Source organism: Mauremys reevesii, linkage group 8 (genome assembly GCF_016161935.1).
Source record: "Mauremys reevesii isolate NIE-2019 linkage group 8, ASM1616193v1, whole genome shotgun sequence".
NCBI lineage: Eukaryota > Metazoa > Chordata > Testudines > Geoemydidae > Mauremys > Mauremys reevesii.
Window position 1 is genome coordinate 70,234,884 of NC_052630.1, and position 15,864 is coordinate 70,250,747.

General features: G+C 39.8%; 1 protein-coding gene across 6 annotated transcripts in view; it reads left to right on the forward strand.

Moving 5' to 3' along the window:
- The window catches only part of COL11A1 (collagen type XI alpha 1 chain), a 237,297-nt gene that overhangs the window by 60,736 nt on the left and 160,697 nt on the right, over positions 1 to 15,864 (forward strand). For 2 of the 6 annotated variants that reach the window (XM_039483995.1, XM_039483989.1), the window contains exons 6-9: positions 8,086 to 8,202; positions 8,476 to 8,622; positions 8,818 to 8,928; positions 11,486 to 11,740. In XM_039483995.1, coding sequence (XP_039339929.1) covers positions 8,086 to 8,202; positions 8,476 to 8,622; positions 8,818 to 8,928; positions 11,486 to 11,740 — 630 coding nt within the window. Of the gene's footprint in view, positions 1 to 7,040; positions 7,301 to 7,602; positions 7,737 to 8,085; positions 8,203 to 8,475; positions 8,623 to 8,817; positions 8,929 to 11,485; positions 11,741 to 15,864 lie in introns of those variants that run through there. The other 4 variants (XM_039483994.1, XM_039483992.1, XM_039483991.1 and 1 more) reach the window with 4 other exon arrangements.

Below are 15,864 nucleotides of genomic sequence, written 5' to 3' on the forward strand. Positions count from 1 at the left end.
TGAGAGAACCTCCTTCATACTGAGCCTATACTTAGGGTAGGAAGAGATTCAATAGGACCAGATTATGTCAAAGGGGCAGAAAGAAAAAATCTCTGCCTGGTATTTTCAAGGGGGCCTAAGGTAGTTAGGCACCCAAATCCCTTGGGAATTCAATGTGAGTTGGGCACCTAACTTTCTTGTAAACACCTTTGAAAATATCATCCTCTGTCTTTTGTCAAAATATTTCCTAAACCCTAAATGAAAATTTATTAAATTCAATTCCAGCTAAATCATATTAGACTGGCCACAGCCACTTTAGAGAAATTAGAGAAGAAAAAGACCTATTCAGCCATCTATTCCATCCTCCTCAATGTTGTATTGGTCTCTGTAGTATATTTTCTAGTGAATTGTCCAGGCTAGTCTTCACTGGTCTCAGCTATGAGAGTTTCACTTCTTCCCTTGGAAGATTATTCCACAGCCTAATAAATCTCACTGTTTGACTTGTGCTGTAGAAATTGCTCCTAAAAGGGAACTCTGCTTTGTTTCTTTTGGACCTGTCCCAAATTCATGGAGTTTTTTGGAAGAAATGAAATATATGCTTTCAGTGATATGTGCGTAGAAGCAAAGATGCAAATGGCACCTATGCATGCTGTCTTGAAGACTCCAGGCATCTTTTTATCTTGTTATTTTAGTCTACCTTCTTTCAGCTGTTTTGATGATTAGAAGATCTGGTTTTCCATGGAATAGGGTGAGGCAAATTTTCATGTCTAGAACAGGATCTTCATCCATACTTGGAGAACTACAGTTAACTAAATTAGCAAGTGGTAGAGATAACAAACTTTCTAATTCTGAACAAAAAAATTGAGATTTTTTTTAAGGCAACAGACTTAACAAACATTATAAGTATTTTGGTAGCTACTGATAGTCATCTGCTTATTTATGGCACCTTCATCTCCTCCATGCACATTGCTTAGGCAATGTGATGCAAAGACTGTCTTTTAGGTACATCACATTTAGAACTTTCCCATCTGTCTTAGGGGTGACAACTGTTGCCATCTGTGCTTGTATCTGTTGGATTTTTAAAAATTCTCTAATTTTGCTTGGCATCCTTTCACTATTTTATTTCATTTTATAAAGTTCTAATATTCCTTGAATTGTTCAGAGAGATCTTTGTTCCTCTTTAGCTAGCTAGGAGGCTTCACTGACTCTTTAGAGATATGTCAATTTGACTGTATTGCAATATTTTGTTCTATGATATGGATTCCTATCTCTCATTTTTCATTTGGCTCCTGCCTTATTTGCGGTGGTTTTATTAATTGTTTCCTGTCACCAGTTGTAGGTTGTTGTTTTTTTCATAAATGAAAGTTGCAAAAATTTACAGTTGACAGAAATTTTTTTTAAACTTCCAAGTAATTTCTGGACTGACAGCAGAAGAATCCATTTTTAAAGTAAGGTTCATCTCAGAATATTTAATCCATTCCTACAGTCAGAATCTGTCTTGCGTGCTGCTGCTGTTCTGCTGCCCCTTAAATTCATTTGATGAAGAAAACAGTGCATCTATTTAACTGAAGCTGCATGACAATCTGGTCGTGTAATATAATCACTCTGCTTGCTCTGGTAAAGAAAGCATGAGGTCATAATGGAAAGATTTTGTCCCATCAAGGAACAGCAGGCTTTATTCTTCATTGGACTTCTATGAAAACACCCATATGCAATAGTTATTACAAGAATAGCTCTGCTGTAACTATTGGTGGTCTTACCATGCAAGAGAAAAGAACAGAAGAAAATTGCATTATGCTTGGAATGTCTGTTACTATTGTACTGAGCTCCAACTGTTGTCCCATTTGGCAGTCCTAGTTTCACTTCAGACATCACTACCACCCTCTCTGCAGTATCAAAGTGAAATCACTGGGGAAGATAATGATAATAATTAATATGGGACTGAATAAACTCCATGGTTGCCGATGTGCTGAGGAAACTCATCTCTATGTCTCTTTTCCATCAGACCCATATATAGCCCTTGACAGGCCTTCCTAGTGTGCACCAGAGTTGAAAGCCATTTAATAAAGCTCAACCTGGACAACACGGAAGTGAGTTGCTCAGCTGTGACAGGTGTTTTTTTGTACCTGGGAAAATTTATAACCACTACACAAATTGAGGGTATTTGCATGACCATTGTCAAAGTGACCCACAATCATGATCATCAACATTCATTAATGCTTCTAGACCCTTGGATTCCATCACTGTCCAGAAGTATCTTTCTTTTGGAATAGCTGGCAAAGAAAATTATGGTCCTTCTTTTCATGTACAGTCTTCATTTTTGTCATCCATACCGTTATTCCCTCTAAGCTAGACCTTTGCAATAGACGTTCTCTGGAATTATCTGCAAAAGCCACCCAGAAGCTCCAATTGGTCCAGAAGACAGCTGCCTGCCATCTAACTAAATTGTGCCAGCAAAAGCATATCACATCTCTGGCTCACTTTCTGTGGTGGCTGCCAGTAACCTCCCAGGTGAAATTGAGGGTACAGGTCACAATTTATAAATCCCAAATAGCGTAGGCCTAGATTACCTGAAGGCTACGTCTGTATCTGATCTATATATGGGTAACTTCTGCTTTTCTAGAATGGTGGAACAATAAGTACCAAGTGGGAAACTTGTAGGATGTGACAAAAGGGAATTCTCAATTTTCAGATGAAACCTTTGACAATTGCTCTCATCAAAAACACATTTAAGTACAAATCTGACTACATTTGGAAAGAGTTGGAGGGGACATCCCTTTGCCCAGACTTTCACTGATAATGCAATATGAAATTCTGGGGACTTGATGTTAGTTGGAAATAAAAATCAAGCCCCAGATATCAGAAACTGAGCACTCAGAAATTGAGGCACCCAAAATTAGGACAGGTGACATGTGGGGGGGTCACATGCCCCCCAGATTTTTGCCAGGGTTTGCTGCCCCACTCGGTCACATGGTGCTCTCTCCCTGCAAGGCAGCCACTGTAGCTGGGAGCTATGGCCATGGGGAGAGGAAGCAGCAAACAGCTGGGAGCTTTAGGGAGAGCTTCAGGGAGAGCTGCTGTCTCTCCCCGTGGAGCTAATACCTGGGAGCTTCAAGGAGGGACTATTGAGGGTAAGAGGGGGACATGCCTGGGGGGGCATAACTCAAGCTGTTGGGGGAAACTTTTAAATTGTGCCCCCTCCACTCTCAGCAGACACCAGTCGTCTCTTGCTAAGTGAGTTGTCGTTTCCATTAGTGAGCAAAGGGCATTTTGTGGGGAGATCATATCTTTAAGGTGCATCTTTAGTAGGAGGTGATGCAGAGACATACTTTCCTGGGGGAGCACAGGGAGGGATTGTGCCTCAGGGAGCATCGCTTTAAGATGGGGCACACCCCCTTAAGATGGTGCACTCCGTGACTCTTGGTGTAGATGACTTTGTGTAGTGGGGAGAAGGCATGTTTCCCTCCACTGGTTGTGTGGTGTGCACCCCAGAGTTGTACAGGGGAAGCAGTTGTGTGCAAGGCGCAAAGGGTGGAGTCATTGAATTCTCCCACTAGCCTTTCTGTATAAGGGCTAGACACAATCTAATTTAATGTGTGCCACATGTTGACCACATCTCCTGACACGTGTCCCCCCACTCCAGAATGCCCGTCTGAGGCTCCGTAATATCACAAAAAGCCCACAGACAGGCATCTCCATGGGCTTGAGGTTAATCTGCACCAGAGAGGAAAACTTACACCCCACATTTCTCATCTACCTATGTACTTTCTGGTTTGCGAGCCGGCATAGCAATGGCAGACCAAATGTGCCTCTGTTGTTTTGAGAGTAGATCATATTTAAGGAAGGTTTCATTTTCATTAGTGGAAAGGAATAAAGCATAAATCTGAAAAAGTAAAATATTTTCCAGTTGATTGTGCATGATGCAACAGAGCCCTCCACATATCCATGCTTTTGTGTGTGCATTTTCTAGTTCTCATTCATAATTGTCTGGCTTTTCAAACTGTGCCTCTGGCACCATTTATAATTTACTCACCATGCTCCTTTTTTATACTAACATACTTGGCACAGATTTTTTTTTTCCCCAGTCAACATTTCTTTTGAGTTTGTGGCCTATGAAGAACGTTCTCTAACCCGCTCTTGTAATTTTATTAACCACATAGTTGGCACAGGCCTGCATAGCTTTACCTTCAGAAATGCAATCGTATTGACATATGTATGGTAATTATAATACTAAGCAAAATACAATTATATTTGAATTGTTAAAAGTGCAAAATGAATACAGAAGTGAGAGCTATTGCTTACTATCTTTCCATTTCATTGCAATGCTATTGTTTACTTCTCTATTTCATTGTGATACTTATTTCAGAGAGTTAATGTATTTCCTTTGGACAATTATTAAAATGAACACTCTCCCAGTAGTATTTGTTTTTCTTTCAAATTCCCATTAATGAAATATTACTTTCCTTAAACGTCTTTGTTTACCTGTCCCCTTGGATTTTGGTTGAATACATAGTTCATCCCTGGTGTACCTCTATTGGCTTCAGTGGAAATTACATCAGGATGAATTTCACCCATTTTGTTTGGCTGCAGAAGCACTTAAATGTATATGATTGATTCTCTCTGGCTGGCCTGTCGGGTGACTGAGTTTGAGGTTTTATATTCCCTTGAAAACAGAACCTTTTTCTTCCATATCAGTACAGTTGTCAAGGACCCACTGGCAGAAGATGACCAAACCATTTTTATGGATTTATGTTCCATTGATATTTTAAAGGGCTCTTTTGATGCAGTTTTTATTTCTTTTTATTTTATGTGGTTGTTAATTGCCTCCTAGACACTTGAAAATACAATTTCCTTTCTGATTATCAGTTTTGTTCTTCATTAGGAACACATTGTGTCTAGCTGTGTTTCCAGAGCCATTGGAGCCCAAACAACTGCCTTTGATTACTTCCTTGTCTGTACAAAAGTAGTGCCATCATGGTTGACCTCTGGGATGTGCAGACTTCTGCAATCTCTTCTGAAAGTTAAAGTTTTTCCATTTATTTTGCTGGGAATAGGATTGGGCCCTAACTCAAAGGCAGCTGGGGAAGAATAAGCATTAATATTTTACATGCATTAGTCTAAAACGGTGCCTGTTCTGTACTATATAAATAAAGTCAAATTCTGATTGCCTAACCTATGCAAATACACCTCTACCTTGATATAATGCAACCCGATATAACACGAATTCGGATATAACGCGGTAAAGCAGTGCTTTGGGGGTGGGGGGCAGGCGGGGCTGCTCACTCTGGTGGATCAAAGCAGTTTCACCTATAATGTGGTAAGATTTTTTGGCTCCCGAGGACAGCGTTATATCGAGGTAGAGATGTAGGTGACATCATTAGGAGCATTCACTTGAGACAATCAAAGCATGGTTTACCTGAGATAATGCAAGTCTCATTGACAAATTGACAGATTAAAAAGACAAAAATATTCCACAGAGAGGACATTCTACACCAGATTATAACAATTTTAAGTCACATTAATGGCCTAACTAACTCAGTGCTGTATGTTCAAAAGTGCTATTCATAAATATGAAATATAGTTTTGTGAGATTAAAAATATGCTCCCACTTCTACTTATCAACATATCATATAAATATATAACAGGTGCTTGTTTTTTCTGGAAACAGCCATATATTCCATTAAGTAAGAAATTTCCTAATTATTAAGGAAAATCTGTATTTTCTTTTTATAGATGCAAACTACCAATACAATAATTTCATCTAATGAAAAAGCAAGAGACTTCAAAGTGGTGTTAGTTTTGATTTCAAAATTTATAGATACTGGTAACAAAATTGGTGACTGTAGTAGAACATCACGAATTTTGTTTAAACACCAGTGAATAGTTAGGATTGTGACAGGGATAAAATGGCAAACGCCAAATCAAAGGGGATTGTAGGGGCTCAGGAGCTTTTAAGGTCGGTTCCATACTATTGTCTATATTTTCTTCTCATTAAAATGTCTTCAGGAGTAATAGAGATAATTATACCAAGTTGTCTGGCCAGCATAAGATGGTAAACCAGGATCTTGGGCCCAGGGGCGGCTCTAGACATTTTGCCGTCCCAAGCACGGAGGGTCCGCTGAAGCCGCGAGACAAGCAGACCCTCTGCAGGCACGCCTGCGGGAGATCCACCAAAGCCGTGGGACCAGTGGACCCTCCGCAGGCAAGCCGCCGAAGGCAGCCTGCCTGCTGCCCTAGCGGCGACCGGCAGGGCGCCCCCCGCGGCTTGCTGCCCCAGGCATGCGCTTGGAGCGCTGGTGCCTGGAGCCGCCCCTGCTTGGGCCAAATAATGTAACTTATTGTGGAACACAGAGACTGTAGTTTTAGTCCTGCCAACAATTGCTCCCAAAGTCTCAATACATTCCTTAATGACAATGGCATTTAATACTTTTATAAATCTTTAAAGCCATTTATAAATATAATTAATTAATCTCAGCAATCCACTGAGATTGGTGAATATGCTCCTTATTTTACAGATGGGGACACTGTGACACAGGAAGAATAGAAAAGAGATTTTAAAGGCACAAAGGGCAGGGAGGTTCCAAATTCTCATTGGGAGCCTTGGAAGGTTTTCCCCTAAATGACATGACTAAGGCCACACAGGCAGATCCTAGCTACAGCTCCATCCCCTTTGTACGTTCTCATGGAGCAAAGAGACCAGAAAATGGCTCTGACTGGACAACTGTGGGTTCTCGAGCTCTGTCACCCACTCCTGACTCTCTAAAATAAGGATTGTATTGAGAGGAGCAGAGGTGTGGCTGGAGCATGTTGTACTTTGGTAACCCCTATTCAGTATAATAGTTCCTAAGGGGGCATTACAACCTCACAGGGTTTTTAGCAACCTGGAGGCTGCTCTAATTTACTGCCTGGGGCAAACCCATCCCAGGCACAGAGGAATGCAAAGGTAGTTTAATGAAGCCGCCTTCTTTCCTTAGCTGTGCTGAGTGCCTCTCTATTATATCTGATGATCTGGCCCAGTAAGTTAGTGGTAGAGCCAGGAATTCCTGGATCCTAGGTTCATGGTCAAACCACTACAAGAGCTAATTCTAAACCTAATTGCTCTTTTAAAATCTTTGGGACAAGTTCTCAGCTGGTGTAAATTGTTGTAGATTCATTTAAATCAATGGAGCTACAACAATTTACACTAGTTAAGATTCCATGTCTTTGAATTTAATTGTGACTTTAAGGCACTGGCTGACATCGAGAGCACTGTGGAGCTGCGCTGCCTCCAGGAGCTCCTCAGCATACAAGAGGAGCATATCTATTGCCACTCCCTTTAAAGGTGCGAAATTTATGTTACTTACCAGCTCATCTTCCACTCCACTGTCATATTTGATATGGCTAGTGCTGCTAGTGGCACTATCCAGTCACAGAATTCAGTCTCAGAGAAGTACATGGACTGCAGCTATGGCTGCCAGATGTGCGGGGTTCGAGGAGGTGTACTTGTACCTTCCCCCCTACACTGCAGGCATTGGGCAGTTTTGAGGGGTAGAAGCCACTGACCTGGGTAGGAAGTTAGCTGTTTTCCTATTCAGGCTACTTATGGTATGACACTGTCATGGCTGTTCTGGTTATCTTTTTCAGGAATCCAGCCTTTCCAGATGTTATTCTTTAGGATGTGACAATTCAGTAGTGGAAATGGAACACCATTTCTAGAAATCGCAGTTTGTGGAAATATGCTGCTTCTTTGCAGAGGGCTTGTAGGGAGAGGATTCCAGGTAGAGTGATGTGGCGAGAGATACGAATATATGGTTTCATTAAATGACAGTGGGGAACTCCCCATAATCCAAATTATAGCTGACTATTCTGTGCAGCCCAATAAAGAAGCTCATTTTCCTGTCACCAGTACTTGCTTTTTCATTACTTTTGAATTGTATTATAAAAAAGAAAATAAGAAATCTTGCTAATGAGTGCTTTTTCAATGAATAACTATGTTGGATTGTTCATGCTGCCTTAATCCCCTTAAACTTTACTCCCAAGTAAAGGTTAAGATGCTTTCCAATACTGCTAATATAGTTTGCTGCCACTAACATAGAAATGCCTGACATTTTTCCATTTGTAATGTAGTACGCAACTGAAGATTTAATCGAATATGACTATGAGTATGGGGAAGCAGATTATAAAGAGTCTGACACGGTAACAGAGGGACCCCCACAATTCGAGGAGACAATAACACAAACAGAGGTAACAAAATCTGGTCCATTTGTTGTGCGGTGTCCTGTTGTCCTCTGTCATGTGGTTTGTCATTTTTTGTCATCTGTTTATCAAACTTATCATATTCCTTACACTCACTCCTTTCCTGTGTATCCATAACATTTGTTTTCACTTAGCAATGGAAGACATCAAGACTTACAGCATTCATTTTTCCTTTGCTTTCCTTTCCTTCATTCATGCTTTCTGCATTTCTTTTTCATTTTATTTATGTTTTTCCATTCCATCTTTCACCACATTTTTCAGAAAAAGAAAGCCAAAGCCCCAAAGAAGAAGAGGACAGTGGCCACCAACTCAAAGAACAAACCCACAAAGGCCACAACAAAAAAATCTGAACATTTTGCATCCAAGAAGAAGAAAAGTTACCAGGCAGCAGCAAAAGGCAAACTAGGGGTAAAGGTAGCAAAGAAATAATCAAGATCTTTCCCAGGCCAAGACTGGAAGATCTCTGATCATGAGACATAAATAGCCCTAACCCCACTAGATGAATACATCTGCGGCTAATACCATAACCTGATTAAATAGTGATTCCTGCGGAATAGTTGCCTTTTTCTACATTTTTAATAATGCATTTTCTTTTTAACATAGGCCAATATTGTTGATGAATTTCAAGAAGAGTATAGCGTGACTGAAACTGACTATGGGGTTTCAGAGGGTTCCCAGACTGAGGCTCCCAGGCACACAACTGAAGCTAATGAGGTAATGAGGACTGTGGAAAAGTACAGGCAAAGATACTCTACAAATCAAGTTTTAATAGCTAACACATCACAATCACTCTCTGTTTTTACAAAAGGAAGAACAAGAAAGAGAAAACTTCTCTTCTCCCTGTGTGCCTTTGGGTAACTTTCATTGATGGGACTTAAACAATGCACAACTAGGCTCAAAACTTACAGTATTTTCTTGGGCAAAACTCCAATTGGCTCTAGTTTGCTCAAGTAAACGCTGTAAAATCCTCAGACAACAAATGAGGCACTTAGCTACATGCCCTTTTGGGCCTTATGCCTGTTACCCAGCAGGAGTAGCAAAGCATTACTCTCTTTACAGCAGGAACAGGTTCCCGTTCTCTCCATCCCGCTCTTCACTTTTTATCTTACACTTATATGCTCAAAATTCTGCACCTCTGCTGTGGTGGATCAATTCCTATATGAAAAATATGTGCTGGACCTCGAAAGTTCTCTTTTATAATTTTAATACTGAACCGAAGCAAAGAGGGAAACTAACCATAGGTTTGCTGTTGCTTAAAACTGCTTATTTTGATATTCAGCCAATTGAAATTTTTGAAAGTAAATATTTTTCTTCATGCATGTTGAAACAAGTTAAAAGCCATCATCTCCTTTAACAAGGAACAAAGAAGAACAAACAATTTTTTTGCATGCTGTGAAGGTTATATTCCTTCAGAACATTACTAGCTCGTTTTTTGTCAATAATTATATATTTGAGCTATGTGTATGAAAAAAATCAAATGGTGATTACAAACCCTGCTAAAATGAATGCTTTTAGACAGCCATAGCCAAAAGCCTGAATGTTATTTCATTATTTTAAAATAACATTAAGTAATGTGCTGGCTAATTATGATCAAGAATTTTTTTTAAGGTTTTCTTTTACATAATCCTTTCAGAATGAACATGTAGTGCTTGAAAAGATGTACAAAACTACATAACTCTTTTCCTAAAGCTACAATCATGGCTCATTCAATATGAACATGAAAAGAAATGTTGAAATTGCTCAGCATCTTCTTTCCAGGTTTGGAACTGGAAAACAGCCACCCAACAGTTCAACAAATTTTAATAACTTGATGAAGAACACACAAAGAGGCAAATTGATTTCATTACTTCCATCTTGTTCATCTTAGAAATGAAATGGGAGCAGCAAGACTTTCTACTTTGAAAACCTGAATTCTAGGGTTTCATGATTATTTTGCAACAGTTGATGAAATCAGCAACATCAGACATTGGAGGGAGCCGTAGATAAACTCTCGGCATTATTTACAATGGTTTAGCCAATGATGCAATGTCATTATTGTAGCGAGAACCACTCAAAGTGCCAAAATTTTTCTTCAATGGGAGCTGCTTGCAGGTATTTTACATAAAAGCAAAATTTGACCCAAAACTCTGAACTCAGGTCTTCACACATAAGCAAACAAGTATTTGATTTCCAAAAATGATCTACACTGATGTAAATCAGAAATAACTATATTGTAGTTAGTGGAATTACACTGGTGTTAAATTGATATGAAATCAGAATCTGGCCTTTTGTTTTAATTGCCATCATGATCGGACCAATATATTGTTAATGATTTCTGATGCACTGTTTGAGGACAAATCAATTCACCTCTGTGTAATATTCCAGGACATATGGCTGATATGTGCAATATTTTGGCCCGGATCCTTTCAAAACCTTCCTTTCAAGAATCTTATTAAAAATCCATAGTCTTTTTCCAATTTGCTTTGTACATCTGAGATAAGATGCTGTCTAAAAAGCTTTGGTGCTTATAAGTTGATTGCTTGGTTTTACACTGTTTTCATAATTGAGGAAGGAAGCTTTCAGAAATGTTCAACTTTATCTTCTATGAGTTTTGCAGTTGGAATCTAGACTGAACCAAAAAATATATATAAACTGCTATGGAAGATGTGAACCAAGACTTGTGTGAGTGATCGATGTGCTGCAAAAACATTAGAAGGGGGGAAAAAGTTGAAACATTTAGCTTGGCACTGTTATTTATTGACACAAGATAGTCAAGAATGCTGTACATAACTAAAGAAATGCTTGCACTTTCTGCACATTACAAATTAGAATGATATTGTTTAAACAAGCCTAAATTAGTTCACAGCTTATTGGGATGCATGTGTTTAATTGTACTCCACATGATTCATAAATGTTTGACATTAAACATGTGAAACCAAGCAAGGAAACTTAGATGTATTTGGCATAGAAGTAACACTGAGCGAGCAAATGCACATAGTGTATTGCATATGCAGTAATAGATTCAATGTTTTGGGAAAAAATGCCAATAAAGTGTATGAATGAATTACTTCTTTGTACATACTCATGTGCATAGAATGATCTTTTAATTAATTTGGAAGGCTGGTTTCCCAGTTCTTCAGAATCTAATTAAAAGACAACATGCTGTTTTTCTACTGTTCTGTCTTCTTTTAGACAAGTCATCACTGTCAGTCTCCAAATGCATACATTGCTTTACTAACAGTAACCCACATATTCCTCCTATTCCCTGAAACTTTGCTGCATATATGAATAGCATAATCCTGTTGAAGAAGTATTTGCTGAAGAATACCTAACTGGAGAGGATTATGATACAGAACATAAAAAAAATGAGGATACTGAATATGGAAGCAGAGGAGTAGACCTCAGTGAATCTGATCTTCTGGTAGATGGAGAATTAGGCGAATATGATTTTTATGAATATAAAGAATATGAAGAGAAACCAACCAATCCCACTAACGAGGAGTTTGGTCCTGGTGTTCCAGCAGAGACTGATATCACAGAAACAAGCGTAAGTTGGATACAGGCAAAATGTGGTAGTATTTGATTGATTGAAGTTAGCAATTTTTTTTATAAATGTCTAGTTTTTCCTGTCAGTTATTGGAGAATATAGAGCCTGATTCAAAGCCCATTGAAGGTAATGGGAAGACCCCCATCACCTTCAGTGGACTTTGAATTAAACTTTTATTTTCATTTACATTACTGAACCTCCTTTTGTTTTCTCTTCTGGAATGTCTAAGGAAAACTCATGAAACAAATGAAATTATTATTTGTTGTGCTAAAACAATGGAAGTCCTACTTATGGGTATAAGTGCATGAATTATAATCACTTCCATTAGTTTTATATGATGAAATAAGTGTTTTTGAGCTAATATACTTTATTATGCTAAATATTTGTTTAAATGTGTATGAGTGTCTGCGCTGCATCAGTGAAAAAATCCATGAGAGTGGGAAAGCAAAGGCCAGAACCCCATGTGGGAGAACCCTGCAGTGTTGCTAACTGATATTTCCCTCAAAAGTGATAGAGCCATAGCCTTGCAGATAGCGTTGGGTTCATGGCTTACCAACTCCATGTTTCCTGAGGCTCCAGTAGGAAAGCAGGATGATCCTGTGGATCCTGTGAATCATACTCAGGGTTGACCTTCTCTTTGCTGCTGTACAGGGCCTCTTCTGCCCCAGACAGAATCATTTGGTTAGTATCTATTGGCTTTACCATTCCCTTCAGTGTAGCAAACTGCCCATTTCTCCCAGGAGGGTATAAAATGCAAAGGGAACTAATACTCCCATTTGGATTTCTGATTGGGTAGCTCCTGCATGTAGTAGAAGGAGAGCATTCTGAGTACAGTGTTTGCTCTGTACCTGTCCAGGTATTCTGCACATAAACTCAAACAGGTGCTTACCTAGGAAATGATGGGGGCATGCCAAGAAATTGCTTTCCCCCACTAACCTTCGGGTCCAGGCTTTTATATCCCATTTATGCTTCTTTGCTCCTCTCATAGAATCATAGAATATCAGGGTTGGACCTCAGGAGGTCATCTAGTCCAACCCCCTGCTCAGAGCAGGACCAATCCCCAGATTTTTACTCCAGTTCATAAGAACATAAGAACATAAGAACATAAGAAAGGCCGTACCGGGTCAGACCAAAGGTCCATCTAGCCCAGTATCTGTCTACCGACAGTGGCCAATGCCAGGTGCCCCTGAGGGAGTGAATCTAACAGGCAATGATCAAGTGATCTCTCTCCTGCCATCCATCTCCATCCTCTGACGAACAGAGGCTAGGGACACCATTCTTATCCATCCTGGCTAATAGCCATTTATGGACTTAGCCACCATGAATTTATCCAGTCCCCTTTTAAACATTGTTATAGTCCTAGCCTTCACAACCCCCTCAGGTAAGGAGTTCCACAAGTTGACTGTGCGCTGCGTGAAGAAGAACTTCCTTTTATTTGTTTTAAACCTGCTGCCTATTAATTTCATTTGGTGACCCCTAGTTCTTGTATTATGGGAATAAGTAAATAACTTTTCCTTATCCACTTTCTCAACATCACTCATGATTTTATATACCTCTATCATGTCCCCCCTTAGTCTTCTCTTTTCCAAACTGAAGAGTCCTAGCCTCTTTAATCTTTCCTCATATGGGACCCTCTCTAAACCCCTAATCATTTTAGTTGCTCTTTTCTAAACCTTTTCTAGTGCTAGAATATCTTTTTTGAGGTGAGGAGACCACATCTGTACACAGTATTCGAGATGTGGGCGTACCATGGATTTATATAAGGGCAATAATATATTCTCAGTCTTATTCTCTATCCCCTTTTTAATGATTCCTAACATCCTGTTTGCTTTTTTGACCGCCTCTGCACACTGCGTGGACATCTTCAGAGAACTATCCACGATAACTCCAAGATCTTTTTCCTGACTCGTTGTAGCTAAATTAGCCCCCATCATGTTGTATGTATAGTTGGGGTTATTTTTTCCAATGTGCATTACTTTACATTTATCCACATTAAATTTCATTTGCCATTTTGTTGCCCAATCACTTAGTTTTGTGAGATCTTTTTGAAGTTCTTCACAATCTGCTTTGGTCTTAACTATCTTGAGTAGTTTAGTATCATCTGCAAACTTTGCCACCTCACTGTTTACCCCTTTCTCCAGATCATTTATGAATAAATTGAATAGGATTGGACCTAGGACTGGGTCCTAAATGGCCCCATCAAGGATTGAACTTACAACCCTGGGTTTAGCAGGCAAATGCTCAATCCTCAATGTCTCTGTGATATTAGTTTGGATTTATCATCTTCCTGACACAGATGGTGATGCACTGAGGCAGAACTCCCTCGCAAAACTCCTCTGTTTGATGCCCCTGTATGCTAGCGCCTTAGGAGCTGGCTTTTTAGACCCTGGTTCTCTTTGAATTAGCCCTGCCCCCTTGTCAAGGCATCCTAAAGGGATTAGGGATCAAATAATGGCAGGCTAGAGTCTCATTAGAAAACTCCCAGCCTCACCTAGCAGACTTTTAGGCTAAGCACCCCCCACCCCAAAATCATGAGTAATACCACTAACTAGTAACATCTTAATGAGCAGTGTAAAAATGAATGAGAAAAAAACTCTCCCTTCTGTAGTCTCAAAATTGAGGTATATTCTGCTGTTATAAATTATTTTTGCTCTTAATCTCCATAAGCATTAATGATACCTCCATATGAATCCCTTTAATGTTAATGAAAACATACCTTGAGAATAGAGCTATTTTCACTCATACCATATGGTAAATGATACATTATTCTGTAGACTTATGGAGAGTAGGATTCGTGTAAGAGCTTCTCTTCTTGGTTGCTGGGCAAGATAAGTGGCTTTGGGTCTTGGATAAAGAATGTGAAGTCTCCTGTCTAACTGGTGTTGCTAATGTGTGGCCAAACAGCTGTATATGTTTGCTTCCCTGCCCTACTGGAAGAGGAAAGAGTAGTAAAAAGAAAAACATATAGAGAAACATAGCACTTCATTTTCAATGTCACACAGTATTGAGTGATTCTTCTCTGAAGCTTCAAACCCCTAATTTTTATTATCATAGTTGTGCTAGATTTTGTTGCTCTGCTGTGCCATATCTTATTTAAAAACATATTGGTCTAGAGCCTGAGTAAAATTCAAAGTAAATATCCAGACTCTTGCTAGACTTGATGCTGTATATGGCATTTGGACAACAAGAAATGAAATTAGGGGCATGGGAAATGACATCCCAGTGCAGGAAAGGCAGGTTCCTTCTTGGCTGAGTAACAAGAGAGCCCTGAGAAATCTAGCCTGGCTGTATGGCCCAAGGAGTGGCGACCCCAGTACAAAATGCAGGTGCTGGCCTGTGACAAAGTGGGGCCCAGTGGAATGAAATTATCTCCATGACAATCAGGGGAGGTGGGAGAACAAGTAACTTATCTTTTCTCATCCCTTCCCTCCATCTCTTAGTTCCACTACTCATAGAGCCACAAGACAGTAACTGCAGCCCTAGGGGTAGATTCATTCCTGCTTCTTCTACTGCCTCAGTATGATGCAAAGAGAGCAGTAAGGATGCAGGTGGGGATGCTTAGAGGGACAAGAGGCGATTTTACAAAAGCCCCTTGCCTTCACACACACCCCTAGCACCTCTGCAGCTGCAAACCTTGGAGCATGAACATTTTCCCACCTCCTCCTGACACAGTGGGTCAACTATCCCCAACATCAGGGTTTCTCAAACTGGGGGTTGTGACCCCTCAGGGGGTCACAAGGTTATTACATTGGAGGCCGCAAGCTGTCAGCCTCCACCCCAAACCCCACTTTGCCTCCAGCATTTATAATGGTGTTAAATATATTTAAAAGTTTTTTTAATTTATAAGGGGGGGCCGTACTCAGAGGCTTGCTGTGTGAAAGGGGTCACCAATACAAAAGTTTGAGAACCACTGCCCAAAGTCATTTGATTTAGTGTACAGCCACTCTACAAGACCTTCTGAAGCTCCCATTCTCTGTATGATCACATCATCTGTAGTGTGATATGCCAAAAATAAGCTTATTAAAAATAATATCCTCTCCCCACCACACACACACACAGTTTTAGGATCTAAACCTGCAGTCCTCATGCAAAGTCCCACTGAAAAAGTCATTGAGAATTTTACT